The sequence below is a fragment of the Protopterus annectens genome, chromosome 2.part0 (assembly GCF_019279795.1).
Source record: "Protopterus annectens isolate FY-2018-M chromosome 2.part0, PAN1.0, whole genome shotgun sequence".
Taxonomy (NCBI): Eukaryota; Metazoa; Chordata; order Ceratodontiformes; family Protopteridae; genus Protopterus; species Protopterus annectens.
Window position 1 is genome coordinate 708,570,742 of NC_056728.1, and position 25,371 is coordinate 708,596,112.

General features: G+C 43.1%; 1 protein-coding gene across 1 annotated transcript in view; it reads right to left on the reverse strand.

Annotated features, from left to right (window-relative positions):
- Window positions 1-25,371, reverse strand: part of ECPAS (Ecm29 proteasome adaptor and scaffold) — a 2,158,898-nt gene that overhangs the window by 1,845,499 nt on the left and 288,028 nt on the right. Inside the window, exon 8 of the mRNA XM_044061033.1 lies at window positions 20,566-20,647. Within this exon, the coding sequence (XP_043916968.1) occupies window positions 20,566-20,647 (82 nt within the window). The remainder of the gene's footprint in view (window positions 1-20,565; window positions 20,648-25,371) is intronic.

Sequence of the window (25,371 nt, forward strand, 5' to 3'; positions counted from 1 at the left end):
TGGTTGAAAAAGGAGGAAGGGTGAGTTTTTCCAGCACAAAATTGAGGTTCCATGCAGGAGTTGGTGATCTTCTGGGAGGCCTTACATTTTGGCCCCTCTAAGATACTGTTTAAGCAGAGGATGAGAAAAGAGGGGAGGCTCCGTGTTGTAATGAGCCAAGATGGCAGAGGCATGGATTTTTATTGAAGAAAAAGATAGGTCTTTGTCAAGCATCTCAATCAAATATTGTAAACTCTGAGGGATACTGGGCCTTGCTGTGTCCGTTCCTTGTGCTTGGGTTCCAAGCACAGAATCTCTCAGCATAAGATTTTCTAGTACTAGGCCTTCTGGCTTCCAAAATGACATCCATCACAGATTTACTGAGAGGTGGTGTTTGAATAATTAAATGATCAGCCATGCTGCAAGGTTCAGAGTTTGGAGAGGAGTGTGCAGAATTTGATTGTTCTGCTGAGACAGTAGATGAGGTATATGAGGCAAGTACTAAGGAGGAAGTTGAGACATATTCCTTAGAATTGGGTACCAGTGCTGGCGAGGCCAGTCCAGAGCAACTAGGATATTTTTTGTTTTTTCCTGTCTGACCTTTAGTAAGATCTTGGCGAGAAGAGGCAGAGGGGGAAAGGCATAGACTGTTTCTCCAACTGAAGGATAGGGCATCCACTTTCCATGCTTTTCTGTGATATGTCCTTGTGCAGAATTTGTCCAGTTGATAACTTTGGGGAGAGGCAAATAGATCTATGTCTGGGCTCCCCCATTTCTGTGTTAACATGCTGAATATTTGTGGATCCAGTTTCCACTCGTGCGGGTTCATAAGATTTCTGCTTAGGTCGTCTGCCAGAGTATTTTGTTTTCCTGGCAGGAATTGAGCTTGAAGATGTATTTGGTAAGTCAAAGCTGTGTTCCACAATGCCATGACTAGTCTGCAAAGTGGGTAGGAATGTGTACCCCACCCTGCTTGTTTATGTACCACATAACCGTGGTGTTGTCCGTCTTTATCAGTAGTTGTCCTGGATGAAGCAAGTCCTTGAAGGCTGTCAGAGCATTCTGAACAGCTAGCATCTCTTTCTGGTTCATATGCAGATGCATTTGTTTTGGACTCCATTTGCCCTGAATGCATCTCCCCACCAGGTGCCCCCCAAGCATAGTATGATGAGTCTGTAGTTAGGGTTTGGGTGGCAGGGGGTAGAGTGAATGACAGTCCCTTGTTTTGGTGACATGTCTCTGCCCACCAAAGAAACTCCTGTTGTAGACAGGGAATGAGAGGAATCATTGTTTCCAGACTGTGACAATGTTGACTCCATAAACTTTAGGTACCACTGACGTTTCCTCATATGCAGTCTCGCATATGTAATTAGAAGAATGCAGGAAGCCATGAACCCCCAAAACTTGCAGAATTTGTCTTGCAGATAACTGGGTTTTTGTTGCCATTTCTTTGAAGTATGTTGTCAGTTGCCTTTGTTTGTCTGGCATAAGGTAAGCCATCTGGGCAGTTATATTCAAGCTTGCACCCAGGAATGTAATTATTTGAGAGGGTACCAGTTGGGATTTATTTTCGATTATTGTGTACCCTAGGCATGTTAGAAACCTTTTTAGAAATGCCAGATGTTAAAGAAGAGTGTCCTTGTCCTCTGCTTGAATGAGACAGTCGGATAAGGATACATTTGTATGCTTCTTTGTCTGCAGAATGCAATTACTGGTGCCAGGCACTTTGTAAAGATCCTGGGTGCAGTAGATAAGCCAAAGGGCAGTGCAGAGAATTGGTAATGCAAAAAACCTGCCTTGAAGCGGAGGTATCTTATTCATGATTCCCTTATTGGGATATGCAGGTATGCCTCTTAAGTCTAGAGTCACTAACCAAGCGTTCCTGCCCAGCATAGGCAGTAGCTGTTATAAAGTCAGCATTTTGAATTTTGGAATGTCCAGGAACGTGTTCAAAATCGATAAGTCCAGTATTGGACGCCAGACATTGTCTTTTCTGGGTACCAGGAAAAGTCTTGAATAAAACCTTGTCCTTTTTCCTTTTCTGGTACTGGTTGAATAGCCCCATATCCATGAGGGACATAACTTGTTTCTGAGCCTCTGCCCACTGATTTTGTGGCAGATCTGGCCAACCGTTTGGAATTGGCAAAGTATGGAAATGAAATCTGTACCCCTGGGATACTATGTTTAATACCCACTTGTCCTGGGTAATTAACTGCCAAGTTTGAGCATGAAGTGCTAGTTTTCCCCCCAAGGGGGCTGCCAAAAGATAAATGCTTGGTGAATGTAGAGGGAAGTCACTGAGACTGCTTAATGTAGGGTTGTGCTTTGTTTCCTCCAGATTTGGAGGTGGAGGCACCCCATTGCTTTGACCTGTAAGAACCCTGTGATTGGTATCTGGAGCCTTTTGAGCACCTGGTGTCTCTGCTGGACACAGGAAAGGACCAATTTTTAGTAGGCCAGTGCCTACTGAACCTGTGTAGCTGCACTTGTAAGAAATCTTTTACAGTTTGCATAGATTTAGCTTTGTCTTCCATTTTCTTTAAAACCTCTTCTGTCTTATTGCCATGCTGCAAGGGGCATCCAACAACTTAGCTTTAACATGATCAGGCAGATTTTGCTCCTTGAGCCAGGCATGCCTTCTAATCACAGATCCAGTAACTGCGGCCCTGCAAGAGGCCTCCAAGGAATCAAAACCACATTGCAACGTATGCTTTCCAAACTGTTCTGTTGAATGCAGTAATTCCTGTAATTCTTTATTTTCCACACAATCAGAAATCAACATCATTTTCTATTTCAATAAGCCCATAACATGCTGTTGATATTTAAGCATATGAACTTGTCAGTTTAAGGCCCTAACTGCAAAGGTTGCAGATGTATAAATCTTCTTTCCCCATCTATCCAGTGCCCTGGAATCTCTATCAGAGGGGGTAGGATTTTTGGCTGTAGAGGCCTTTACACCTTTGGGACCCTGTGGGATAGTCTCAGGATCAGCAGCAGGATTTTTGAATAGAAATTTGTGGGAGTCAGGAACCCTGTAATATCTGTCTGGCTTACTAGGAGCCGGAGGTAGGGAATCAGGAGCCATGATTGATTCCGAAAACACATCATCAACAATGTCTAATACAGGAGGTATTGCCAAAGGCCTATGCTGAGGAAGAAGGAGGAAATCCCTAAGCCTCTTTTTTGATACAGAGAAATTCTGACTCTCCCAGTGAAATTGTTCCATTAAAAGTATGCAAAGTTTCTCCAAAAGAGTAATCCTCAAAAGGAGATGCAGATGGGATGGATTCTTCTGCATCAGAATCCCCACAGGGTGGAATAGAAAATTCCTAATCAGAAGAGGAATCAGAAGAAATGGAAACCTGATCTGAAGATTCATAATCAGTGCTTTGCCTAGGCCTCTTAGCAGGGGGGTGGGGATGGGAACCCCTGATCAAGGTAATTAAGTCCTCAGCCATTTTGATCATCTGTTTTTTTAGGCATAGGGCCCTGAGCACGGGGCTCATATGTCATTTTTTTTTTTACACAGAAAATGTTTTTGATCTTGTTTTTGAGGCTGGCATCGGTTTTATATAAAAATGTTGAGGCCTGCAAACACCCTCAGAAGCCAGTGCCTGCTCAGCGGCTCCGGACCCATCCAAGAGAGAGACATCCGCGGGTTCAATACTCTTGAGAATCTCGTGGCATACCGGACTCCGCATGGGTCTCGGTAGAGCCTGTGACTCAAAAGTAGTGGGTATCAGGGGCTGTGAAAGCACCTCACTGAGTACGGGCGACTAGCTTAGAAGTTGTTTCATCGTCTGTTTTGGACCTCGGTGGTCTGTCTTTTTCTTTGCATTTTTTTGTGAACTCCGATAGTCGGATTGCTAACCGACGACATTTCAGGGTAATTAAATCTTGATCCAAAATATTTAGAAGCAAAAATATACAGACGCTTAATAGTGCATTGGTTAAATCTAGCACAAAACCGACAGCAAGGCACATTATGATTTGGGCCTAGGCAAGGAATACAGTAAATATGAAAATCCTTATGAGGTATTTGCTTCCCACAAGTAATGCAATTATTAACTTTTACTGACATCGGTAAGGAGCAAGAAAAAGTTTCCCCAACGGGGTACTTAGCTTTAGTTAGAAGACTTTGGTTCAGAAACTTGAATGCGAAAATTTCAGGAGTCGGCCGACTGGCACTTGCGAACTGCTTCGTGCACCACGCGGCAAGAAAGACTGAATAAAATGGCGTCGGCTGCATGTTTTATACCCCTGACATCATGGAAGAGGAGACAGCAACCGATGCAGGACCCAAGACTTTCTTATTCAGGCCGACTGAGGGCAACCTGCCAGTAGATTACCCAAATGTAATGACTGCAACAGTGAAACACGAAGAACATCAAGCACTGTAATGTTAACAGTTCATTGTGAACCAAGCTTCTTGCACATCTACACAAAAAATGCACCTTTGCATCTCAGTGGACACGCACGCTGCACATGGACAGACTGTACACTTAAGATTTTAACTGTTAAATAGATAAGCTGAGCCAATCAAATGCACTAACAGGAAAAAGTTAAAACAGAAATACCCCTTTAAAAACAACGTAAAATTATATAAAATGAACAGTTTGGGGAATATTCTTAAGGATTTACAACTCTACCCAATACTAGGGCAGTCAAAGCAGAATGCTTAGCTCAAATGAAAGCAGCATCTCTGTTAAGCAGAGTTGTCAATAGTCTGCACATCACAGACATATGAAGTTCTTTCATTTCATGCATTCATCAGCTTTATCCTACTCAAGAGTCCTTAGAGAGCAGGAGACTTTAGTACCCCCAACTGCAAAAGACAAAAAAATAACTAATTATGGATGAAAAGCCAAGCAAATCTATCACAAAACACACACACACACACACACACACACACACACACACACACACACACACACACACACACACACACACACACACACACACACACTAATTTATAAACAGTATGTTTCTGTGATACAGCAAAAAACTACAGCACAGGGGGAAGCCCATATGCACACTAGAAGAACATGCATAGCCAGCACCAACAACCAGGAACCAAACAGTAGAACCAGGAGCTCTGAGGACGTTAACAGCATTACTGTACTACCTACTTGACGTTCTGTCCAAGTGTATTATAAATTTACATTATGTACTAATTTTTTTAACTCATTACAGCCTAATGACACCTACGGGTGTTTCTGTAGTTATATCCTACTAATGCCTCTAGGCCTCTAATATAGTCTGTTCATATTTGCAATAATAATTACAAAACCATACTACATATAAGCTATTGAAAGATTTCATCTTATTGGTTACACAATGGACAACAAAAAGTACAGTTGTGTACACTTACCATAAATGTAGATGTTGGAGTGTATTCACTGTTGCAGTTATCACATTTGGGTTATCTGCTTGCAGTAGCCCTCAGTCGGCCTGATTAACAAAGTCTTGGGTCCTATGTTGGTTGCTGTCTCTTCTTCCATGACATCAGGTTGTCAGGGGTATAAAACATGCAGCTGACACCATTACATCAGTTTTTCTAGCCACAGATGTCAGGTGCCCCCTTAATGGGAAGCAATAAAACATATGTATACAAATATACAAGGATATACCCCCAATAAAAAAGCAAATACACCAAAAAGCTTTTAAGCATAATAAAGAAGAGTAGAAGTATAGCCAAAGAAATTAGGGGGCTGGAGGGAGGGTAACCAGGACTTCAACAGTGAATACACTCGAACATCTACATTTATGGCAAGTGTACACAACTGTACTATGTTCTGCGTGTTTCACTGTTGCAGTCATCACATTTGGGTAGATTCCCAAAGCTAAGGATGGGAGGAGGAAGCTAAACAGCATTAGGACCAGCTATAAGACCCTGCAAGACTGCAGTGGCACAGCCAGCTCTGGACTTAGAGAAAACTGGCAAATGGTAATGCTTGGTGAAGGTATTTACAGAACTCCAGGTAGCAGCTTTTAGGATGTCCCTGGTAGGAACACCTCTGAGAAAGGCTGTAGAGGTAGATGCAGCCCTGGTTGAATGGGGTCTGATCCCCTGTGGGATAGGTTTTCCGTGGTGCTTATGGCAGAAATTAATGCAATGGCCTATCCATTTAGAAATGGTTTGCTTCAAGACAGCCTTCCCCTCTGCACTGCAGCAAATGCTACCAGCAGTTGTTCAGATTTCCTTTGAGGTTTAGTCCTATCCAAGTAAAATCTAAGTTGTCTGTGCACATACAAGGAGTGAAGTATCCATTCCCCTTTGTTCTGTGGATTAGTAAAGAAGGTTGGCAAATGAATGGACTGATTGAGAGTCACACTGGATACCACCTTGGGCATGAAGGAGGGATTGGTTCTGTGGGACACCCTGTCCGCATGAAAGATGATGAAAGGCTCCATTAACAAGAAAGGAATTTTAAATGTGCACTAGCAGCTGCTCGAAGAAGGAGGAAAGAGCGCCTCCTCCCCAGACTGGAGTTGGGGGGGCCCTGGGGGGGTGGTTTTTTTTTTTTCTTGAGGAACTGCTTTGAACAGTGGAAGAGAGAAGAGGAGGGTTTGTTGTTATGATGAGAATGGAAGCTGGATGTGAGCTTTTTGATGGAGGAAAAAGAAAGAAGTCTTGTGAAGCATCTCAGTTATTAAAATGTTAAAAATTGTGAAGGCTGTTGGGCTGCTGGCTCATCCTTGAGACTGGTTTTCTAGTACTAGGCCTCCTTGCATCTAAAATGATATGTGCAGAATCTGGTTACCACCTTGGGCATGAAGGAGGGATTGGTTCTGTGGGACACCCTGTCCGCATGAAAGATGATGAAAGGCATAAACTTTTTCCAGCTGAACCATAAGGGCCTGTAATTCAGATACCCTTCATGCTGAAGTGATTGCTAAAATAAAGGCTGTTTTCCAAGAAAGGAATTTTAAATGTGCACTAGCAGCTGGCTCGAAAGGAGGAAGAGCGAGTTTCTCCAATCCAGACTGGAGTTGGGGCTCTCCTGGGTGGTCTTAAATTTTTGGCCCCTCTTGAGGAACTGCTTGAACAGTGGATGTGAGAAGAGGGGAGGTTCTGTGTTATAATGAGCTGAAATGGCTGAGGTGTGAATTTTGATGGAGGAAAAAGAAAGTCCCTTGTGAAGCATCTCAGTTAAGTATTGTAAAATCTGAGGTAAGTTGGACGCTGCTGTGCTCATCCCTTGAGACTGGTTCCAGGCACAGAACCTTTTCCATTTTTAAGCATAATATTTTCTAGTACTAGGCCTCCTTGCATCTAAAATGATATCCATCACTGGTTTACTGAGGGATGGTAAGGAAGAGATTAGGTAATTAGCCAGGCTGCTAGGTTCAGGGTTTGAAGCTGAGGGTGCAGAATCTGGTTCTCCTGCTGAGACAAAAGGGTAGGGGTCAGAGGCAGGTGCCATGGGACCAACAGTGACACACTGCGCAAGAGGGGGTACCACTGTTGGCATGGCCAGTCTGGTGCAATCAATATCGTCCTTGGTTTGTCCTGTTTGATCTTTAGCAGTACTTGGGAGAGTAGAGGCAGAGAAGGAAAGGCATAAACTTTTTCCAGCTGAAGGACAGGGCATCCACTTTCCAAGCCTATTTGTGGGGAGTCCTTGTGCAAAATTTGTCCATTTGATAGTTCTGGGGGGAGGCAAACAGGTCTAATTCTGGGCTTCCCCATTTGTCTGTCAACATGTTGAAAATCTTTGGTTCCATTTTCCACTCGTGTGGGTCCATGAGGTATCTGCTTAGTCTGTCTGCCTGTGTATTTAGTTTTCCTGGCAGGAATTGAGCTTGACAATGCACTTGGTAGCTAATCACTGTATTCCACAATGCCATGGCTTGTCTGCATAGGGGGTAAGAATGGGTACCCCCCTGCTTGTTTATGTACTACATAACAGTGGTGTTGTCCGTCTTTACCATTAATTATCCTGGAATGTGGTCCTTGAAAGCTGTCAAAGCATTCTGTACAGCTATTTCTTTTTGACTGATATGCAGGTGCATTTGACTTGGGTTCCATTTGCCCTGAATGCACTTCCCTGCCAGGTGAGCCCCCCCATGCATAGTCTGATGCATCTGTTGTTAGGGTTTGGGCGGCAGGGGGTACAGTGAATGGTAGTCCCTTGTTTTGGTGGCAAGCCTCTGCCCACCAAAGAAACTCTAGGCGTAGGCAAGGTATGATAGGAATCATTGCTTCTAGATTCTGAGAATGTTGACACCATAGGTTTTTTTTAGATACCATTGTAGTTTCCTCATATGCAGTCTTGCATATGGAATTAGAAGAATGCAGGAGGCCACGAACCCCCAAGGCTTGCAATATTTGCCTTGCAGATAGCAGGGTTTTCGTGGCCATTAGTTTGAAGTAGGTTGTCAGATGAATTTGTTTCTCTGGCGTGAGGAAAGCCATCTGGGAAGTTGTATTCAAGCTTGCTCCAAGGAATATAATTTGTTCACAGGGTACCAGGTGTGATTTCTTTTCGTTTATGGTGTACCCCAGACAACTTAGCACCCTTTGTACAAAGGCCAGATGATTCAAAAGTTCTGCCTGAATTAGACAATCATCCAGGTATGAGTATATTTGAATATTTCTTTGCCTGCAAAATGCAATGACTGGAGCTACACACTTTGTGAATACCCTGGGCGCAGTAGATAAGCCAAAGGGCAGTTCAGAGAACTGATAGTGCATGTAGCCTGCTTTGAAGCATAAGTATCTTCTGCAAGATTCCCTGATTGGGATGTGCAGGTATGCTTCCTTTAAATCGAGAGTTGCCAACCAGGCATTTTTTCCTAGCATAGGAAGCAACTGGTGAAGAGTCAGCATCTTGATTTTTGGAATCACCAAATAGGTGTTTAGAGTGGACAGGTCCAGGATAGGACGCCATGAATTGTCTTTTCTGGGTACCAGGAAAAGTCTTGAGTAGAAACCTTGTCCCTTTTCCTCCTCTGGTACAGTCTGAATAGCCTTTATGCTTAAAAGAGAGAGTACTTGCTTTTGAGCCTCTGCCCAATGATTTGGGGGTAGACCTGGCCAACCGTTTGGGGTTAGTAAGGTGTGGAAGTGAAATCTGTATCCTTGGGACACTACATTTAAAACCCATTTGTCCAGGGTAACGAGTTCCCAGTTTTTGGCATGCAGAGCAATCTTTCCCCCTAAAGGAGCAGTCAGTTGAGAAGTGCTTGGAAATTTTAAAGTCAAGTCATTGAGACAGCTTTCCATAGGGGGGAGTCTTACTACTCCCTGATTTGGAAGCGGAAACCCCTCACTGCTTAGTCTTGTGCATACCCTGGGACTGAAACCTGGGGTTTCTGCTAGGTCTGGGTTTGGATTGAGAAGGCCTGGAAGAGGCAGGAAGGGACCAATTCTTAGAGGGCCAATGTCTACTAAATCTTGGAGGCTGAACTTGTAAGAAATCTTTAATAGTTTGCATAGATTTAGCTTTATCCTCCATCTTTTTAAGAACTACTACTGCTTTGTTGCTAAACAGGTGGTCCTGATTTAAGGAAGCATCTAACGGTTTAGATTTAACATGATCAGGCAAAGATTGTTCCTTAAGCCAAGCATGCCTTCTAAGTACACACCCAGTGACAGCAGCCCTGCAAGAGGCCTCTAATGAATCAAACCCACACTGAAAAGTATGTTTTCCAACCTGTTCAGCAGAATGCATTAAATCCTGTAAATCCTTATTTTCAGCACAGTCAGGAATCAACATAATTTACTGTTTAAGCAATCCAATAATATGTTGTTGATACTGACAGTTTAAGGCCCTAATGGCTAAGGTTGCATAACTGTATACCTTCTTACCCCATCTATCCAGCGCCCTTGAGTCTCTATCATAAGGGGTAGGATTTTGGGCAGTAGAAGCCTTAATGCCCTTGGGTCCCTGTGAAATAGTCTCAGGATCCGCAATAGTATTTTTAAAAAGGAACTTGTGAGAATCAGGAACCCTGTAATATCTATCAGGTTTTCTGGGAGTAGGAGGCAAAGAATCAGGAGCCAAACTACATTCAGAAAAGGCATCATCAACAATGTCTAGAACAGGAGGGATAGCTAAAGGCCTGTGTTGAGGCAGGAGTAAGACGTCCCTAAGCCTCTTTTTCGAATCAGAGTAATCCTGGCTTTCCCAGCGGAAATGCTTCCTAAGAGTACGCAAAGTTTCACCAAAAGAAAAATCCTCTGGAGGGGAGGCAGAGGGAATAGAGTACTTTGCATCAGAATCCTCATAAGTAGATAAGGGTAAATCCAGATCATCAGAAGAAACAGAAATTTCAGAATCCTGAATCCTGGTCAGAAGATTCATAAACAAATTCAGTCCTAGGTCTCTTAGAAAAGGATGGTTGGCTTCCCCTGATTAAAGTTATAAGGTCTTCAGCCATTCTTTCATTTGTTTTTTAGGCATAGAAGCCTGTGCATGCGGACTGGGCATCTGTTTTCTAGGCATGGTTCGAGCTTTAGGCCTTAAAAAGAAAGTACAGTTTTGTACCTACCATAAATGTAGATGTTCGAGTGTATACACTGCTGCAGTCATTACACTTGGGTTATCCGGCCATCAGGCGGTTCCTCAGTCGGCCTGAGTTCCAAAGTCTTTGTCCGGCGTCGGTTGCTGTCGCCTCCTCCCTGACATCAGTGCGACAGGGGTATATAAGATGCACCCAATGCCATTTTCTTCAGTTTTTCTTGCCCCAGATGTCAGGTGCCTCCAAATAGGTAGACAATTCCAATTGCTAATAAAACATACATAAGAAAAGCAAAAAACAACTTACAGCTACCAGCAGATACTCCCCATAGGTAGTAAGGGTAGAAGACATAGGTACGTACCAGCCAGTAAGAAGGGAAGGAGGGAGGGTAACCTGGACTGCAGCAGTGTATACACTTGAACATCTACATTTATGGTAGGTACAAAACTGTACTATGTTCATCGTGTTTGCAGTCATTACACTTGGGTAGAATCCCAAAGCTGAGGTAGGGTGGCTGGTTCTATAAGGCATTAGAGGTGGCTAAGGCCCTGCAGCACTGCAGTGGCGAAGCCAGCTCTGGATTTAGAGTAGAGTATAGAGGCAGATGGTAATGCTTGGTGAAGTTATGTACAGAACTCCAAGTTGCTGCTTCCAAAATATCCTTGGTAGGTACTCCCCTGAGGTAAGCAGTTGAAGTGGCTGTTGCCCTGGTGGAGTGAGATCTAATGCTGCTAGGTACAGGTTTTCCATGGTATGTGTAGCAGAAACATATACAATATCATATCCATTTTGAAATAGTCTGTTTTGAAATGGCTTTTCCCTGTGCACCTGCAGCATATGCTACCAATAATTGCTCAGATTTTCTGAAAGCTTTGGTTTTGTCCAAGTAGAAGCGCAACTGCCTATGAATGTCCAAAGAGTGCAGTAGTCTCTCCCCTTTATTCTGTGGTTTAGGATAAAAAGTTGGCAGGTGAATAGTTTGGTTTAGAGCCACACTGGATACCACCTTTGGCATAAACGTAGGGTTAGTTCTTAAAGACACCCTGTCCTGGTGGAAAATAAGGAAAGTTTCCACTGCCATTAGTGCCTGTAATTCGGAAACTCTTCATGCTTATGTTATTGCCAGGAGCACAGCAGTTTTCCAAGAGATATATTTTAATTCAGCTGTGTTAGCTGGCTCAAAAAAAGGTAGTTTTTCCAAAACAAAGTTGAGGTCCCAAGTTGGAGTAGGTGCTCTACGGGGCGGTCTCATGTTTTTAGCCCCTCTGAGGTACTGTTTTAACAGAGGATTAGAGAAAATTGGTGGATCCGTGTTGTAATGAGCAGAGATGGCAGAGGCTTGGATCTTGATGGATGAGAAGGAGAGGCCTTTGTCCAGCATCTCAGTTAAGTATTGTAGTATCTGAGGAATGTTTGGGACAAGAGGGTCAAGGCTGTGAGCTTGGTTCCAGGCACAGAATCTCTTCCATTTATCCGAATAGGCTTTCCTGGTACTTGGCCTTCTGGCCTCCAGAATGACATCTATAACAGCTTTGGAGAGAGGCATTGCTTGCTTGACTAAGGTGTCTTCCATGCAGCTAGGTTTAAGGTCTTTAGCTGGCTGTGTAGTATTTGACTGTTGTGCTGAGTCAGCAGATGTGGGATTTGAGGCAAAATCCAGGGTGGTTCTTCTGCTAAGCTCCTTAAGATTGGGTACCAGTGCTGGTGTGGCCAGTCTGGTGCAATCAGGATCATCTTTGGCTCTTCTTGCCTGCCTTTTATGAGTACCTTTGGCAGGAGAGGTAGTGGTGGGAAAGCGTATACTTGTAGGTTTTCCCAGCTGAATGAGAGGGCATCCACTTTCCATGCTTGTGGATGGTAACTCCTTGTGCAGAATTTTTGTAGCTGGCAGTTTATTGGGGATGCAAACAGATCTATGTCCAGGCTCCACCATTTCTGTGTTATCATTCTGAATATTTGTGGATTCAATTCCCATTCGTGGGGATCCATGATGTTTCTGCTTAAGTCGTCTGCCAGTGTGTTTCTCTCTCCTGGCAGGAATTGTGCTTGCAGGTGAACTTGAAGGTTTATAGCTGTGTTCCACAAGGTCATGGCTTGTCTGCATAGGGGGTAGGAGTGAGTGCCCCCTTGCTTGTTTAAATACCACATAACTGTGGTGTTGTCTGTCTTTAATTAGTAGTTGTCCTGGATGCAGCAGGTCCTTGAAAGCTATAAGGGCATTTTGTACAGCTAGCATCTCTTTTTGATTGATGTGAAGATGCCTTTGTTCTGCGGGCCACGTGCCCTGAATACATTTGCCTGCCATTTGTGCTCCCCAGGTGTAATCCGATGCATCTGTTGTCAGTGTTTACCTGGCTGTGGGTTTGGTAAAAGGCTGTCTCCTGTTGTGGTGACAAGCTTGAGCCCACCACTGAAACTCCTGTTGAAGGCAAGGGATTAGTGGTATAACTGTTTCCAAACTTTGACAGTGTTGAGACCATACATTCTTTGGGTACCATTGTAGTTTCCTCATATGCAGTTTGGCATATGGAATTAGTAGTATGTAGGATGCCATGTAACCCAAAGCCTGCAGAATTTTTCTTGCAGTGAGTTGGGTCTTTGTTGCCATCAATTGAAAGTATTGAGTCAGTTGTCTTTGCTTGTCTGGCGTGAGATAAGCCATCTGGGCCGTTGTGTTCAAGCTGGCACCCAGAAATATAATCTCTTGTACCCCAGGCAACTTAGTAACTTTTTTACAAACGCCAGATGCTTTAGAAGAATGTCCTTGCTCTCTGCTTGAATCAGGCAGTCGTCCAGGTACGGATAAATTTGAATTCCTTTTTGTCTGCAAAATGCAATTACTGGTGCCAGGCACTTTGTGAAGACCCTGGGCGCAGTAGATAAGCCAAAGGGCAGTGCAGAGAATTGGTAGTGCATTGAACCAGATATGAATCTGAGGTATCTTCTGCAGTTTTGTCTGATAGGGACATGCAGGTATGCCTCCCTGAGGTCCAAAGTCACGAGCCAAGCTTTCTTGCCCAGCATGGGAAAAATCTGCTTGCTGTAATGTCAACATTTTGAATTTCAGAACATCCAGATAAGTGTTTAGAGATGAAAGATCCAGAATGGGCCTCCAGGCTTTGTCCTTTCTGGGTACCAGAAAGAGTCTTGAGTAAAATCCTTGTCCTTGCTCCTGTGATGGTACCTTTTAAATAGCTCTCATATCCATGAGTGCTGTAATTTGTTTTTGAGCCTCTGCCCATTGATTTGGTGGCAGATTTGGCATTCCTTTTAACCTTGGCAGAGTGTGAAAGTGGAACCTGTAACCCTGAAATACAATGTTGAGAACCCATTTGTCTTTAGTGATCATTTGCCAATTGCGGTAGAACAGTGCCAGTTTTCCTCCCAAGGGGGCTGCCAAGAGGGATTTGTTTGTCAGCTGTAGTGGGAAGTCATTGGAGCTGCTTTTTATATGGTTGGGGCCTGTCTTCCCCTTCTTTCTGGCCTGATACAACCCATTGTCGAGGCCTATATGGACCTTGTGTTTGACCTCTACCTCTTGGACGTCTGTATCTTCTCCTTTGAGGTCTGTCTGTACTTGGAAAGGACCAATTCTTAGTTGGCCAGTTTCTGCTAAATCTAGGAGGCTAAACCTGTAAGAAATCTTTCACCGTTTGCATAGATTTTGCCTAATCCTCCATTTTCTTTAATACCTATTCTGCCTTAACTCCAAACAACACATCCTGCTGCAAAGGTGCATCCAATAATTTTGCTTTAACATGATCTGGTAACGTATGTTCTTTTAACCAAGCATGTCTTCTAATGACAGAGCCTGTAACTGCTGCTCTGTAGGAGGCCCTCTAGAGAATCAAAACCACATTGCAAAGTATGCTTTCCCACTTGTTCAGCTGAATGCAATAAATCCTGCATTTCTTTAAAATTAGGAGGATCTGATTCTAGAAGCATTTTCTATTTTAACTGAGACAGTAAAAATTGGTGATATTTTAGCATGTGAAACTGGCAATTTAAGGCTCTCATTGCTAAAGTTGCAGACGTATATACTTTCTTTCCCCATCTGTCTAATGCTCTGGAATCTCGGTCAGAGGGGACTGGATTCTTGGCTGATGAGGCCTTAACTCCTTTGGGTCCCTGAAAAATAGTTTCAGGGTCAGCTACAGGGCTTTTATACAGAAATTTATGTGAGTCAGGGACTCTGTAGTATGTCAGGTTTAACAAGGGCTGGAGATAAGGAATCAGGATTTAAGCTGGATTCAGTATACACATCATCCACAATATCTAAAGACTGGCGGAATAACAAGGGGTCTGTGTTGAGGTAATAAAAGGAAGTCTCTGACCCTTTGCTTGGATTCTGAGTAATCCTGGCCTTCCCAGTGGAAATGCTCCCTCATGGTATGTAGGGTTTCCCCAAAGGAATAGTCCTCAGGCGGTGAGGCTGATGGAATTGATTCCTCAGCATCACAATCCTCATAAGGGGGTAAAGAGTATCCTAGGTCTGAGGATGAAGAAATGGACACCTGGTCGGATGAGTCATAGTCTGCATCCTGTCTAGGCCTTTTATCAGGAGGGGGATGGGACCCCCTGATCAGAGTGATTAGGTCTTCGGCCATTTTGAGCATTTGTTTCTTAGGCATGGAGGCCTGTCCTGGAGAATGCTGTTTTTGTTTCTTTGATTTTAAAGGAGGCTTAGACTTAGCTGAGGGTTTAATGCTTAACTGAGTAGGTCTGAAGACACCCTCTGAGGCTGTGGGTTGCTCAGCTATTCCGGATCCCTCTGAAAGATTAGTCTCGGTAGGCTGAATAACTTGTGCTCCCGAAGGTCCAGCCATCTCCACGTGGGAGTCAGAGGCAGCCTGTGGTTCTACAGAAGCGGTCGTCAGGGGCTGCGAAGGCACCTGGCTGAAAACCGGAGAACCGGTGACTGGCCTAGAAGAGGCTTTGTCGTCAGTTTTAGGCCTCGGATGCCTATCCTTGTCTTTGCACTTTTTGTGTATTCCGCTCGTCGGAAGTTCCAACAGCATGATATAATTGAATTTTCTACCAAAATAATGTCGGGCAAAATCAAACCGACGTTTAATAGTGCACTTGTTAAACCTAGCACAAAACCGACAACCAGTGACGTCATGGTCTGGGCCTAGGCATGGGATACAATAGGAATGGAAATCCTTATGAGGCATTTGCTTCCCACAAGAAATACAGTTATTAACTTTTACTGACATCGGTCTGAGGCAAGAAAAAGTTTCCCCAATGGCGTACTTAGCTTTGTAGAAGACTTTGGTTCTGGATTCGGAATGAAAATCTCAGGAGATGGCCGAACAGCACTTGCGAACTGCTTTTGCTTTGGGCACCGCTCGGCAAGAAAGACAGAAGAAAATGGCGTCGGCTGCATCTTATATACCCCTGTCGCACTGACGTCAGGGAGGAGGTGACATAAACCGACGCCGGACCAAGACTTTGAAACTCAGGCCGACTGGGGAACCGCCTGATGGCAGGATAACCCAAGTGTAATGACTGCAGCAGTGTAACATGATGAACATGGTGGCATCGGTATAATAAGCAAGTCCGTAGGCCTGAATACACCCTCAGAAGCCGGTGCCTGCACAGCGGCTCTGGACCCATCCAAGGTAGAGACATCCACAGGTTCCACAGTTGAAGCATCTCACGGCATACCTGACTACAAATGGGTCTCAGTTGAGGCCTGCGAATCAGAAGTAGCAGGTATCGGGGCTGCGAAAGTGCCTCACTGAGTACTGGTGAACTGGCAACTGGCTTTGGAGAAGCGCTGTCGGCAGCTTTGGACCTAGGTGGCCTGTCTCTGTCTTTTTCTTTGTGTTTTTTCGGAACGCTGGTAGTCGGATGGATTACTGACGACATATCTGGATAACTGAACCGAGAACCAAAATATTTAGAAGCGTAAATATACTGATGACGGACAGTTTGCTGCTTAAATAAGGCACAAAAAAGACAGAAAGGTACGCCGTGGTCAGGGCCTAGGCAAGGAATACAGTACGAATGAAAATCTTTATGAGGTATTTGCTTTCCACAAGAAATGCAATTATTAACTTTTACTGACATCAGTAAGGAGCAAGAAAAAGTTTCCCCAATGGGATACTTAGCTTTAGTTGAAGACTTCGGTTCTGAAACTCGAAAATGAAAATTTCAGGAGTCGGCCGACTGGCACTTGCGAACAGCTTCTGCTTCAGGCACCACACGGCAAATAAGAATGATGTAATGGCGTCGGCTGCACCTGACGTCACGGAAAAAGAGACCGCAACCAATGCAGGACCCAAGACTTTGTTAATCAGGCCGACTGAGGGCTACTGCAAGCAGATAACCCAAATGTGATGCCTGCAACAGTGAAACACGAAGAACATCTACACTGATATTTATCTGTCTAGTGGTGCTGAAGAAATATTAATAGCTGTTTACATACCATTTATTTATATCATTTTCAAATTTCTCTAAATATCTTAATAACCAAGTAACACAGGCAGAACTGCTTAGTTTCATACAAAGGCTCACAGATGGATGAACAAAATACTTCTATCAGTATGTGTGCAGCTTTGTTACAAAGTAGGACAAAATTAGTACTTGCTGTGTTTATTACAACTTACAAAATACAGTTTAAGATCTAGCATCAAATGAACACTATCACTACAAATATTTGGTGGTGCTAAACAGTTGGCCACTTACATTTCTTTAGTAATCCTTACAGTTCCAGAGATACGAATATTTGTTTGAAATATGAGGACATAATTTGAATTTTGTCAAAAAGTACAGGATGTAGTCATTGGAAGTTAAAAACCTCTAGAACTCCATTGGAGTGAATGAGTTGAATCTTCTCAGGATAGCTTGTCTGTTTCATCTTCCATCTGTTACTTTTTAATGAAGACAGTTGCACCTCCACCAGCTCTATCCTGCTATGATACTTCACTCTTTTTCTGATTTCAGTGTGCATTCTCACTACTCTCGTGTCCCATGACATCTTAAATCAGCATGCAGGCAGCCTGCCCACAGGTACAAGACAAACAACACTTTGGTTTCTTCTGTCAAATGAGCTTTTTAGTTTTGTTGCTAGGACTCAGTCTAGCCAACTTTACTTGTATCTTGTACTTCACATACAGTAGTTATTTAAATCCCTAACATCTTCTGGAGTTTTTTTAATTCATACAGTCTTCTGTATAGTTATATACAATGGTGCATTCAGAGAGTGCATCTATCCAGGTAAGTGCTCACATTTTCTCTTACAACCTACTATTCTTTTTTCTTAACTGTAGTAAAACAGAAGTAGCCATCAGTCTGTTTACCACAGTTTCACTGTAGCCTTAAACAGAATGTTTAAGTCATCAGTGCTCATTCTCAGAAATGGGATGCCCTCACTCTTAGATATTTTGGTGCATTTAATTTTGTCTCCTGAAATGTGGACACCGCAAATTATTCCTGGCATGAGGCAGATGGATATGTGCCCATCTAACGGACTTCTGAATTAAACATTTTTTCAGTTGTCACACACATGCCTTAGTTGTTCTCATATAGCACATTTGTTAGACTCTCTCTACTTTCTTCTTCATACTCTAACATTTTAGGTAATGTTTTCGGTGCTCATGTTTTTCCTTCCAGTGCTAATTTAAACTTATCATCACTCTGATGGCCTCTATTTGTGGCTCATTTGTATTGTTTTTGCTCACTTTTCCCTTTACAGACATGTTTGAATATATGTTTTGGCATTTAAACCAGGTTTGTTAGGACCTCCATCTGCTTTGTCAGCCCGTCTCCTTTTCTATTTCAGCTCCTCTGCACACCTGTAGCTTGTTTCTGCCTTTGTGTACACATACTTAAATCTTCCTTTGCACTGCAATGCTCTACTCCTCGGTCTCAGTACTTGTATGACCTCTCTCCTGTGGGTATAGTATCAGAGTGCGATGCATTTCTGGCTGCATTAGCTTGAAATCGGTCTCACATATGGGCTTGTTTACTTACATGCTCAAATATACCAGCTGCCAGCTCCACCTGAAGCAGGCTCAGACGTCTTTCAGTTGTAAAAAGGCAATAGGGGCATCTTACACCTTATATGTTCCTTATATGTTGTGTTTGCTGTCCTCGTATTCAGGAAAGAGTCTAAAATGTTTGCCAGTTTCTACAGCACAGCAAGTACTCTATTAATCTTTTTTTTTTTTCCTCGTCTGTGTATTGGCTTTTTTTTTTTTTTTTTTTTTTACTCCCTCGGATGTCACTGATACTGGCCTGGCCTCCAGTACCCAAAGTCCATGCCACGTTTACTAGCTGCTCTCCAAATCCCCCTACGCAGACTTGCTCCATTTTTGCTGGGCCCAGTTGTGGATCCAGAAGGCGTCCTGGGGGCTCTTCTCATTTGTGTTTCCATTTGGGTGGGGAGGAAGGGGATTTTTTTAAATGTTTTAATGACCTACCCACTTCCCTTTCCCCACCCACCACTCCCCTCTTTGGAACAACCCCCCTTCTTTAAGGAATATCAATGAACATCCTCCCAGCTGGAATGTACACACCCATACCTTCCCTGCAACTTTGTCAGTTGCCCGATACACTAATTAAACAAAAGTCGACAGGGCATTATCCCTTTATGCCACCACAGTGGCTTAATCTTTTTTCTTCTTCTTCTTATCTCTGAATTGGCTTGAACTTGTTACAATAAGGTTTTTAAAATCTATAATTAGTGACAACCTACACAGGCCTGAAAGAAGGACATAACACTTTTGCAAAACTGTACTTAAGACAGAAATAATTCCTTTTCTCATTGTTTTAATCAGTCTTCAACTCAAGGACACTACTTGTTATGCTTCCAGATTTCTGAATATGTTAATGTACAATAATACAAAGACTGATGTATCAATAAATCTCTCTAGTGCTGTTTATACAGTGTTAAGGAGCTAGCTAGGTTCCTCAACACCTCCTAGTGCTACTACTTGATGAGCCTTAAAATCTGGTGATCTAACTATCTAACACACTACCTGTAAAAGTTAAGCACACTACAGAATCCTTCAAGTGATGAGGAACCCTCAAACTCTCTACTGGAAACAAGTATAGGAGGCTGTATGGTTCCAATGCATATACAAAACCCATAATGATTAATTAAAATTATGACTGTAAAAAAAGGATAATACAGGGCCAGCAATAGCATATATAAAAGAAATAGCAGGTCAAGTCACCACCAGAAAATAAACTCATATCAGAAAGAGGGGGATAAACTCACAAACCAATAAGATGTTTCTGATATACAAGACTGCTAGACTAGCCTAATCATGCAGAGGCAGGGCATCCACTTGCACCACAAAAGAACCCATGATCTCAGGAATGGGCATGGGCCACGGGGGTAGGTCCAGTCATGGGAGAGATATGATAAAGTAGGAGACCACCAACATCCCTATCTCAGAGGAAGGGTTTGGGGAAGTTTGATGCCCGAGCAACTTCTGGTGGAGTCTCATTTACTCATTTTACATCAGTAGGACAATGTCTTTGATGTCACTACAGCAGCACCTTCAATAAACTAAAAACTTTGACTGACCACTGGAATGGCCAGCTCCAAGTATGCAACTCCCTAAAGCATTTCCTGCGACTACAACTATGTTCTTTGTCAAGGTCGACTCTCTAAGAAGTCAAGACAGCCTATCAGACAAAGGATTAAGCTCAAGGTGCCCAAACAGAGCAACTGGGAAATATGGGATTGGCCAGGCACAGTAAATGTGAAGCCATATGAGAGTGGAAGGGGAGAAATTAAAAGAAAAAAATCATATTTAATGATATTAGGCTCTACCTTCTGAGGGAAACCTCTCTGACACTGATGCTCCACCCTTTTATTTTAGAAGGGCAGCAATGAAGTCAGTCAAAAAGCTGCCTTCAAACTCTGCGATGCTAGATATTCAGTGGTGGCCTTAACCTCAAAATCCTAATGAAGAGCATGACCTCTCAACTCTGCCATTGATACATTTCATCACCTTGATTTTTCTCTTCCAGCACTCACATACAGACATCAGTAAGTGTGACTCCTATAAGCCAAGAGACCTCCACAGTGAATAAAATTATAATATTCACTTCCACTTTTCTTACAAAGTAGTAACTACTGCTTGAGGGAAAAAAAATTCTTACCTCTTTTGATTTTAGTGGTATGTCCCCCAAGTACACTTTATACAACTTGCTGATGACAACAGCGTTGTTCCAGTCTACAGCACTGAAAGCAATTTTGAGAAAGAATTAAATTACAGTACACTAAAAACAGTATTTTTTGTCCAAGTTTATAATGCAGGACAGATGTTAATATCCAGCTGTATCCCTGATGTGGTATGCGACAGCTACTGTATTTTTGGCAAAATCACATGTTGCTATTTATTTAACCATTACATACATTACATAACCGAGGAACAGCAATGTACTACTTACAAAGCACTCACGATCTTTGGCAATATGCTGTACAACTGCAGGAACTGTAATATGAAAAATAAATTACTTATCACAAGAAAATCTTGTCTTCAGAGAGGCTATTGAACACTGTATGTGCTACACCACTCCCTCAGGTCTGACTGCCTTGGAAGCGAGGAACACAGACAGGTTATCCAGGTAACTAACTAAGAACGATTCAAAATTCACATTCATTTCTCAAAGCCAGTATTTCTATGCTACAGCTATATTCTGTTAGTAAGGTGCTACAGAAGAGGATGGATTACAGACCATCCTATACAGACAAATGAACTCCTGGCAACCAGAAGTCCTTCATGGTAAGAGAAAGAACTGTACAGGGAAGCTCTTCATATAAGGGGTATAAAAGTGATACGCCCATCAAGAGTTTACTTCATAACTTAACAGTAAACTGCACGTGATGATGGTGGAGAGAACCTACTTAAATTTATCCTGCAAGGAAGCAGTAACAGTTCCACTGTCACATGTACAATTTCATAAAACCATGGACAGTTCCTAAGATGTTGTCATGCAATGCATCTCCAGTAAGGCAGTACTCAGCTATTGCTCTAGTAAAGTGGACCGTGATGTCTTAAGGCAGCTGCTTTTCTGTATTCTTGTAATGGAACACCATCGGGCAAGAAGCCAATCTATCCAGATTCAAAAACATCTTAAAACGATACTTTAAAAAACACTTGGTTCTGTTTTTCCACCTCCACAGTCTAGATTAGCCTGACCCTTACACACCCCCTTTACCCCATATACCTCAGCAAAGCATAATTTCAATGTAAATTTCATACAGTCTTCTACCCCTTTGTCTTTAATGCCACTACTATTGTCTCAACTTGCCACTTAACAAGTTTTTCCCCAACAACAAAATTTCATCTTATACTCACTACATTTGACATCTCAACTTCACTACAACTTTTTCTCTTTATATCACCTATCAAATGTACACATTATTCACCTTTCCTCACCTGCACTATCCTTTCTACTCTTAACACCCCCTTTCTGCTTTTTACACATCTCCCACACCACATATCTCTCTTATTTCTACTACCCAAAAATGTACTTTGACATTTTAAATCTCACAGTTTATGCCAGCGCATCTTACATTAATATGCAATGTTAATAAGGAATTACTATTTTACTGAGTGCAGATTTTTCCAGCACAGTTGCCTTTCAGTAATTGTATAACTTTAAGCTTTACTTTTTCTCTGTTGTATGAAATTGCCTGTTTTGTTACTTGAGCTTTTCTCCTTGGGTCTCGGCTGAAAAGGGGCAACCACAGCCCATCCATATTACCCTGGTGAACAAAAGCAATAAATAACAGTATACTATATACCAGCCACATTATTATGGCTCTTCTGTCAGCTAGTTTGATGACCTCTTCATTAACGTAACTAAAGTACAGTTTTGTACCTACCATAAATGTAGATGTTTGAGTGTACACCCTGCTACAGTCATTACACTTGGGTTATCCTGTCGTCAGGCGGTCCCACAGTCGGCTGGAATTCCAAAGTCTTGGTCCGGCGTCGGTTGTTGTCGCTTCTTCCCTGACGTCAGTGCGCCAGGGGTATATATAATGCAACAGACGCCATTTTCTTCAGTTTTTCTTGCCCCAGATGTCAGGTGCCCCCAAAAAGGTGGTCAGTAATTAGTACCAAATTGAGTAAACTTGCACAAACACAAAATCCCTTCAGCTATAAGCAAATACATCAGGAAGGTATTGAAGAGATTTAGCCACTATGTCAGAGGGGATGGAGGGAGGGTAACCTGGACTGCAGCAGGGTGTACACTCGAAAATCTACATTTATGGTAGATACAAAACTGTACTATGTTCATCGTGTTACCCTGCTGCAGTCATCACACTTGGGTTGAATCCCAAAGCTAAGGATGGGTGGAGGTATCATAGATGGTTAGCGGAGGCTAGAAGGCCCTGCAGAACCGCAGTGGCGAAGCCCACCCTGGTCTTAGAGTAAAGTGGTAAGTGATAGTGTCTGGTAAAGGTGTGTACTGAACTCCAAGTTGCAGCTTCCAAAATCTCCTTGGTTGGAACCCCCCTGAGAAAGGCTGTAGAAGTAGCTGTTGCCCTGGTAGAGTGGGGCCTAATGATAGCAGGAACTCGTTTTCCATGATGGGTGTAGCAAAAACGTATGCAATGGCCTATCCATTTGGAAATGGTTTGCTTTGATATAGCCTTCCCTTGAGAAGCTGTAGCATAGGATACAAAGAGCTGGTCAGATTTTCTGAAAGCCTTAGTTTTGTCCAAGTAGTAACGAAGTTGCCTGTGAATGTCCAAGGAATGTAGGAGTCTCTCACCTTTGTTCTGTGGATTTGGGAAGAAGGTGGGTAAGTGGATGGTTTGATTTAAAGCCACACTGGAAACCACCTTAGGCATACAGGAAGGATTAGTTCGTAGAGAAACTCTGTCTTGATGAAAAATGAGGAAAGGTTCCACTGCCATTAGTGCCTGTACCTCTGAGACTCTTCTAGCTGAAGTTATTGCTAGCAGCAGGGCAGTCTTCCATGATAGGAACTGAAGATCTGCAGAGAAAGCTGGTTCAAAGGGAGGTAGCGTTAGTTTTTCCAGAATAAAATTGATTTCCCATGTTGGTGTAGGTGCTCTCCTGGGTGGTCTAATGTTTTTTGCCCCTCTGAGGAACTGCCTTACAAGTGGATGTGAAAATAAGGGTGGATCCGTGTTGTAGTGGGCCAAAATAGCTGAAGCATGGATTTTAATGGAGGAGAAAGAAAGTCCTTTGTGCAACATCTCAGTTAAATACTGTAGAATGTGAGGCATGTGAGGCTGAATTGTGTCTTGGCCTTTAGATTGGTTCCAGGCACAAAGCCTTTTCCATTTGTCCGAATAACCCTTCCTGGTGCTTGGCCTCCTAGCTTCCAGAATAACATCCATAACTGCTTGGGAAAGAGGAGCTGGCTGGATGCTTAGTTGTTTTGCCATGCAGCCAGATTTAAGGTTTTGAGCTGGCTGTGAAGAATCTGATTGTTTTGTTGTGTGAGTAAATGGGAAATTTGTGGTAATATCCATGGTGGGCCGTGGGCCATATTCCTCAATAGCGGGTACTAGAGCTGGCGTGGCCAGTCTGGGGCTATGAGAATCAGTCGTGGTCTCTCCTTTTTGACTTTCAGAAGTACCTTTGTGAAGAGAGGCAATGGAGGGAAGGCATATACTGTCAGGTTTTTCCAAATGAAAGAGAGTGTGTCAACTTTCCACGCTTGATGGTGAAGTGCCCTTGTACAAAATTTTGTTAGTTGATAGTTTTGAGGGCTGGCAAACAGGTCTATGTCTGGAAGGCCTCATTTTTGAGTTATCATTGTAAATACTTGTGCATCTAGTTTCCACTCGTGGGGATCCAAGATGTTTCTGCTGAGGTCGTCTGCCAATGTATTCTTCTGTCCTGGCAGGAATTGAGCTTGTAACTGAACTTGGTAAGCCAAAGCTGTGTTCCATAAGGTCATTGCTTGCCTGCACTGAGGGTAGGAGTGAGTACCCCCTTGTTTGTTTATGTACCACATTACTGTGGTGTTGTCCGTCTTTATTGTCAGTTGTCCTGGATGTAATAGATCCTTGAAGGCTGTCAGAGCTTTCTGTAGAGCTAGCATCTCTTTTTGATTGATGTGTAGATTTCTTTGATCTGCAGTCCATACGCCTTGAACGCACTGTCCTGCCATGTCAGCCCCCCAGGCGTAATCTGATGCATCTGTTGTGATAGTTTGCCTGGCTGGGGGCAAGGTGAAAGGCTGACCCTTGTTGAGGTGACATGCCTGTGACCACCATAGAAACTCCTGTTGTAGGCAGGGAATGAGAGATATCATTGTGTCCAAGCTGTGGCTGTGTTGAGACCATACGTTTTTTAGGTACCACTGTAATTTCCTCATATGCAGCTTTGCAAATGGTATTAGAAGTATGCAAGATGCCATGAAGCCCAAGGCCTGCAGAATTTTTCTTGCAGTTAATTGGGCCTTTGTTGCCATTGTTTTGAAATATTGAGTCAGTTGTTGTTTGTCTGGTGTCAGATAAGCCTTCTGGGCCGTTGTATTCAAGCTGGCACCCAGGAATGTCATATTTTGTGAGGGTACTAGTTTTGACTTCTTTTCGTTTACTGTGTACCCCAGGCAATTTAGTAGATGTTTCACAAAAGCCAGATGAGGTAATAGAATGTCCTTGCTTTCTGCTTGGATGAGGCAGTCGTCCAGGTATGGGTATATTTGAATTCCTCTTTGTCTGCAGTATGCAATTACTGGTGCCAGGCATTTTGTGAAGACTCTGGGCGCAGTAGATAAGCCAAAGGGCAGTGCAGAGAATTGGTAATGGGTTGAACCTGCAATGAAACGGAGGTATCTTCTGCAACTTTGTCTGATAGGGACATGCAGGTATGCCTCCTTGAGGTCCAACGTTACTAGCCATGCTTCCTTGCCCAACATGGGAAGAAGCTGCTGTAGTGTTAGCATCTTGAATTTGGGTACTTGCAAGTA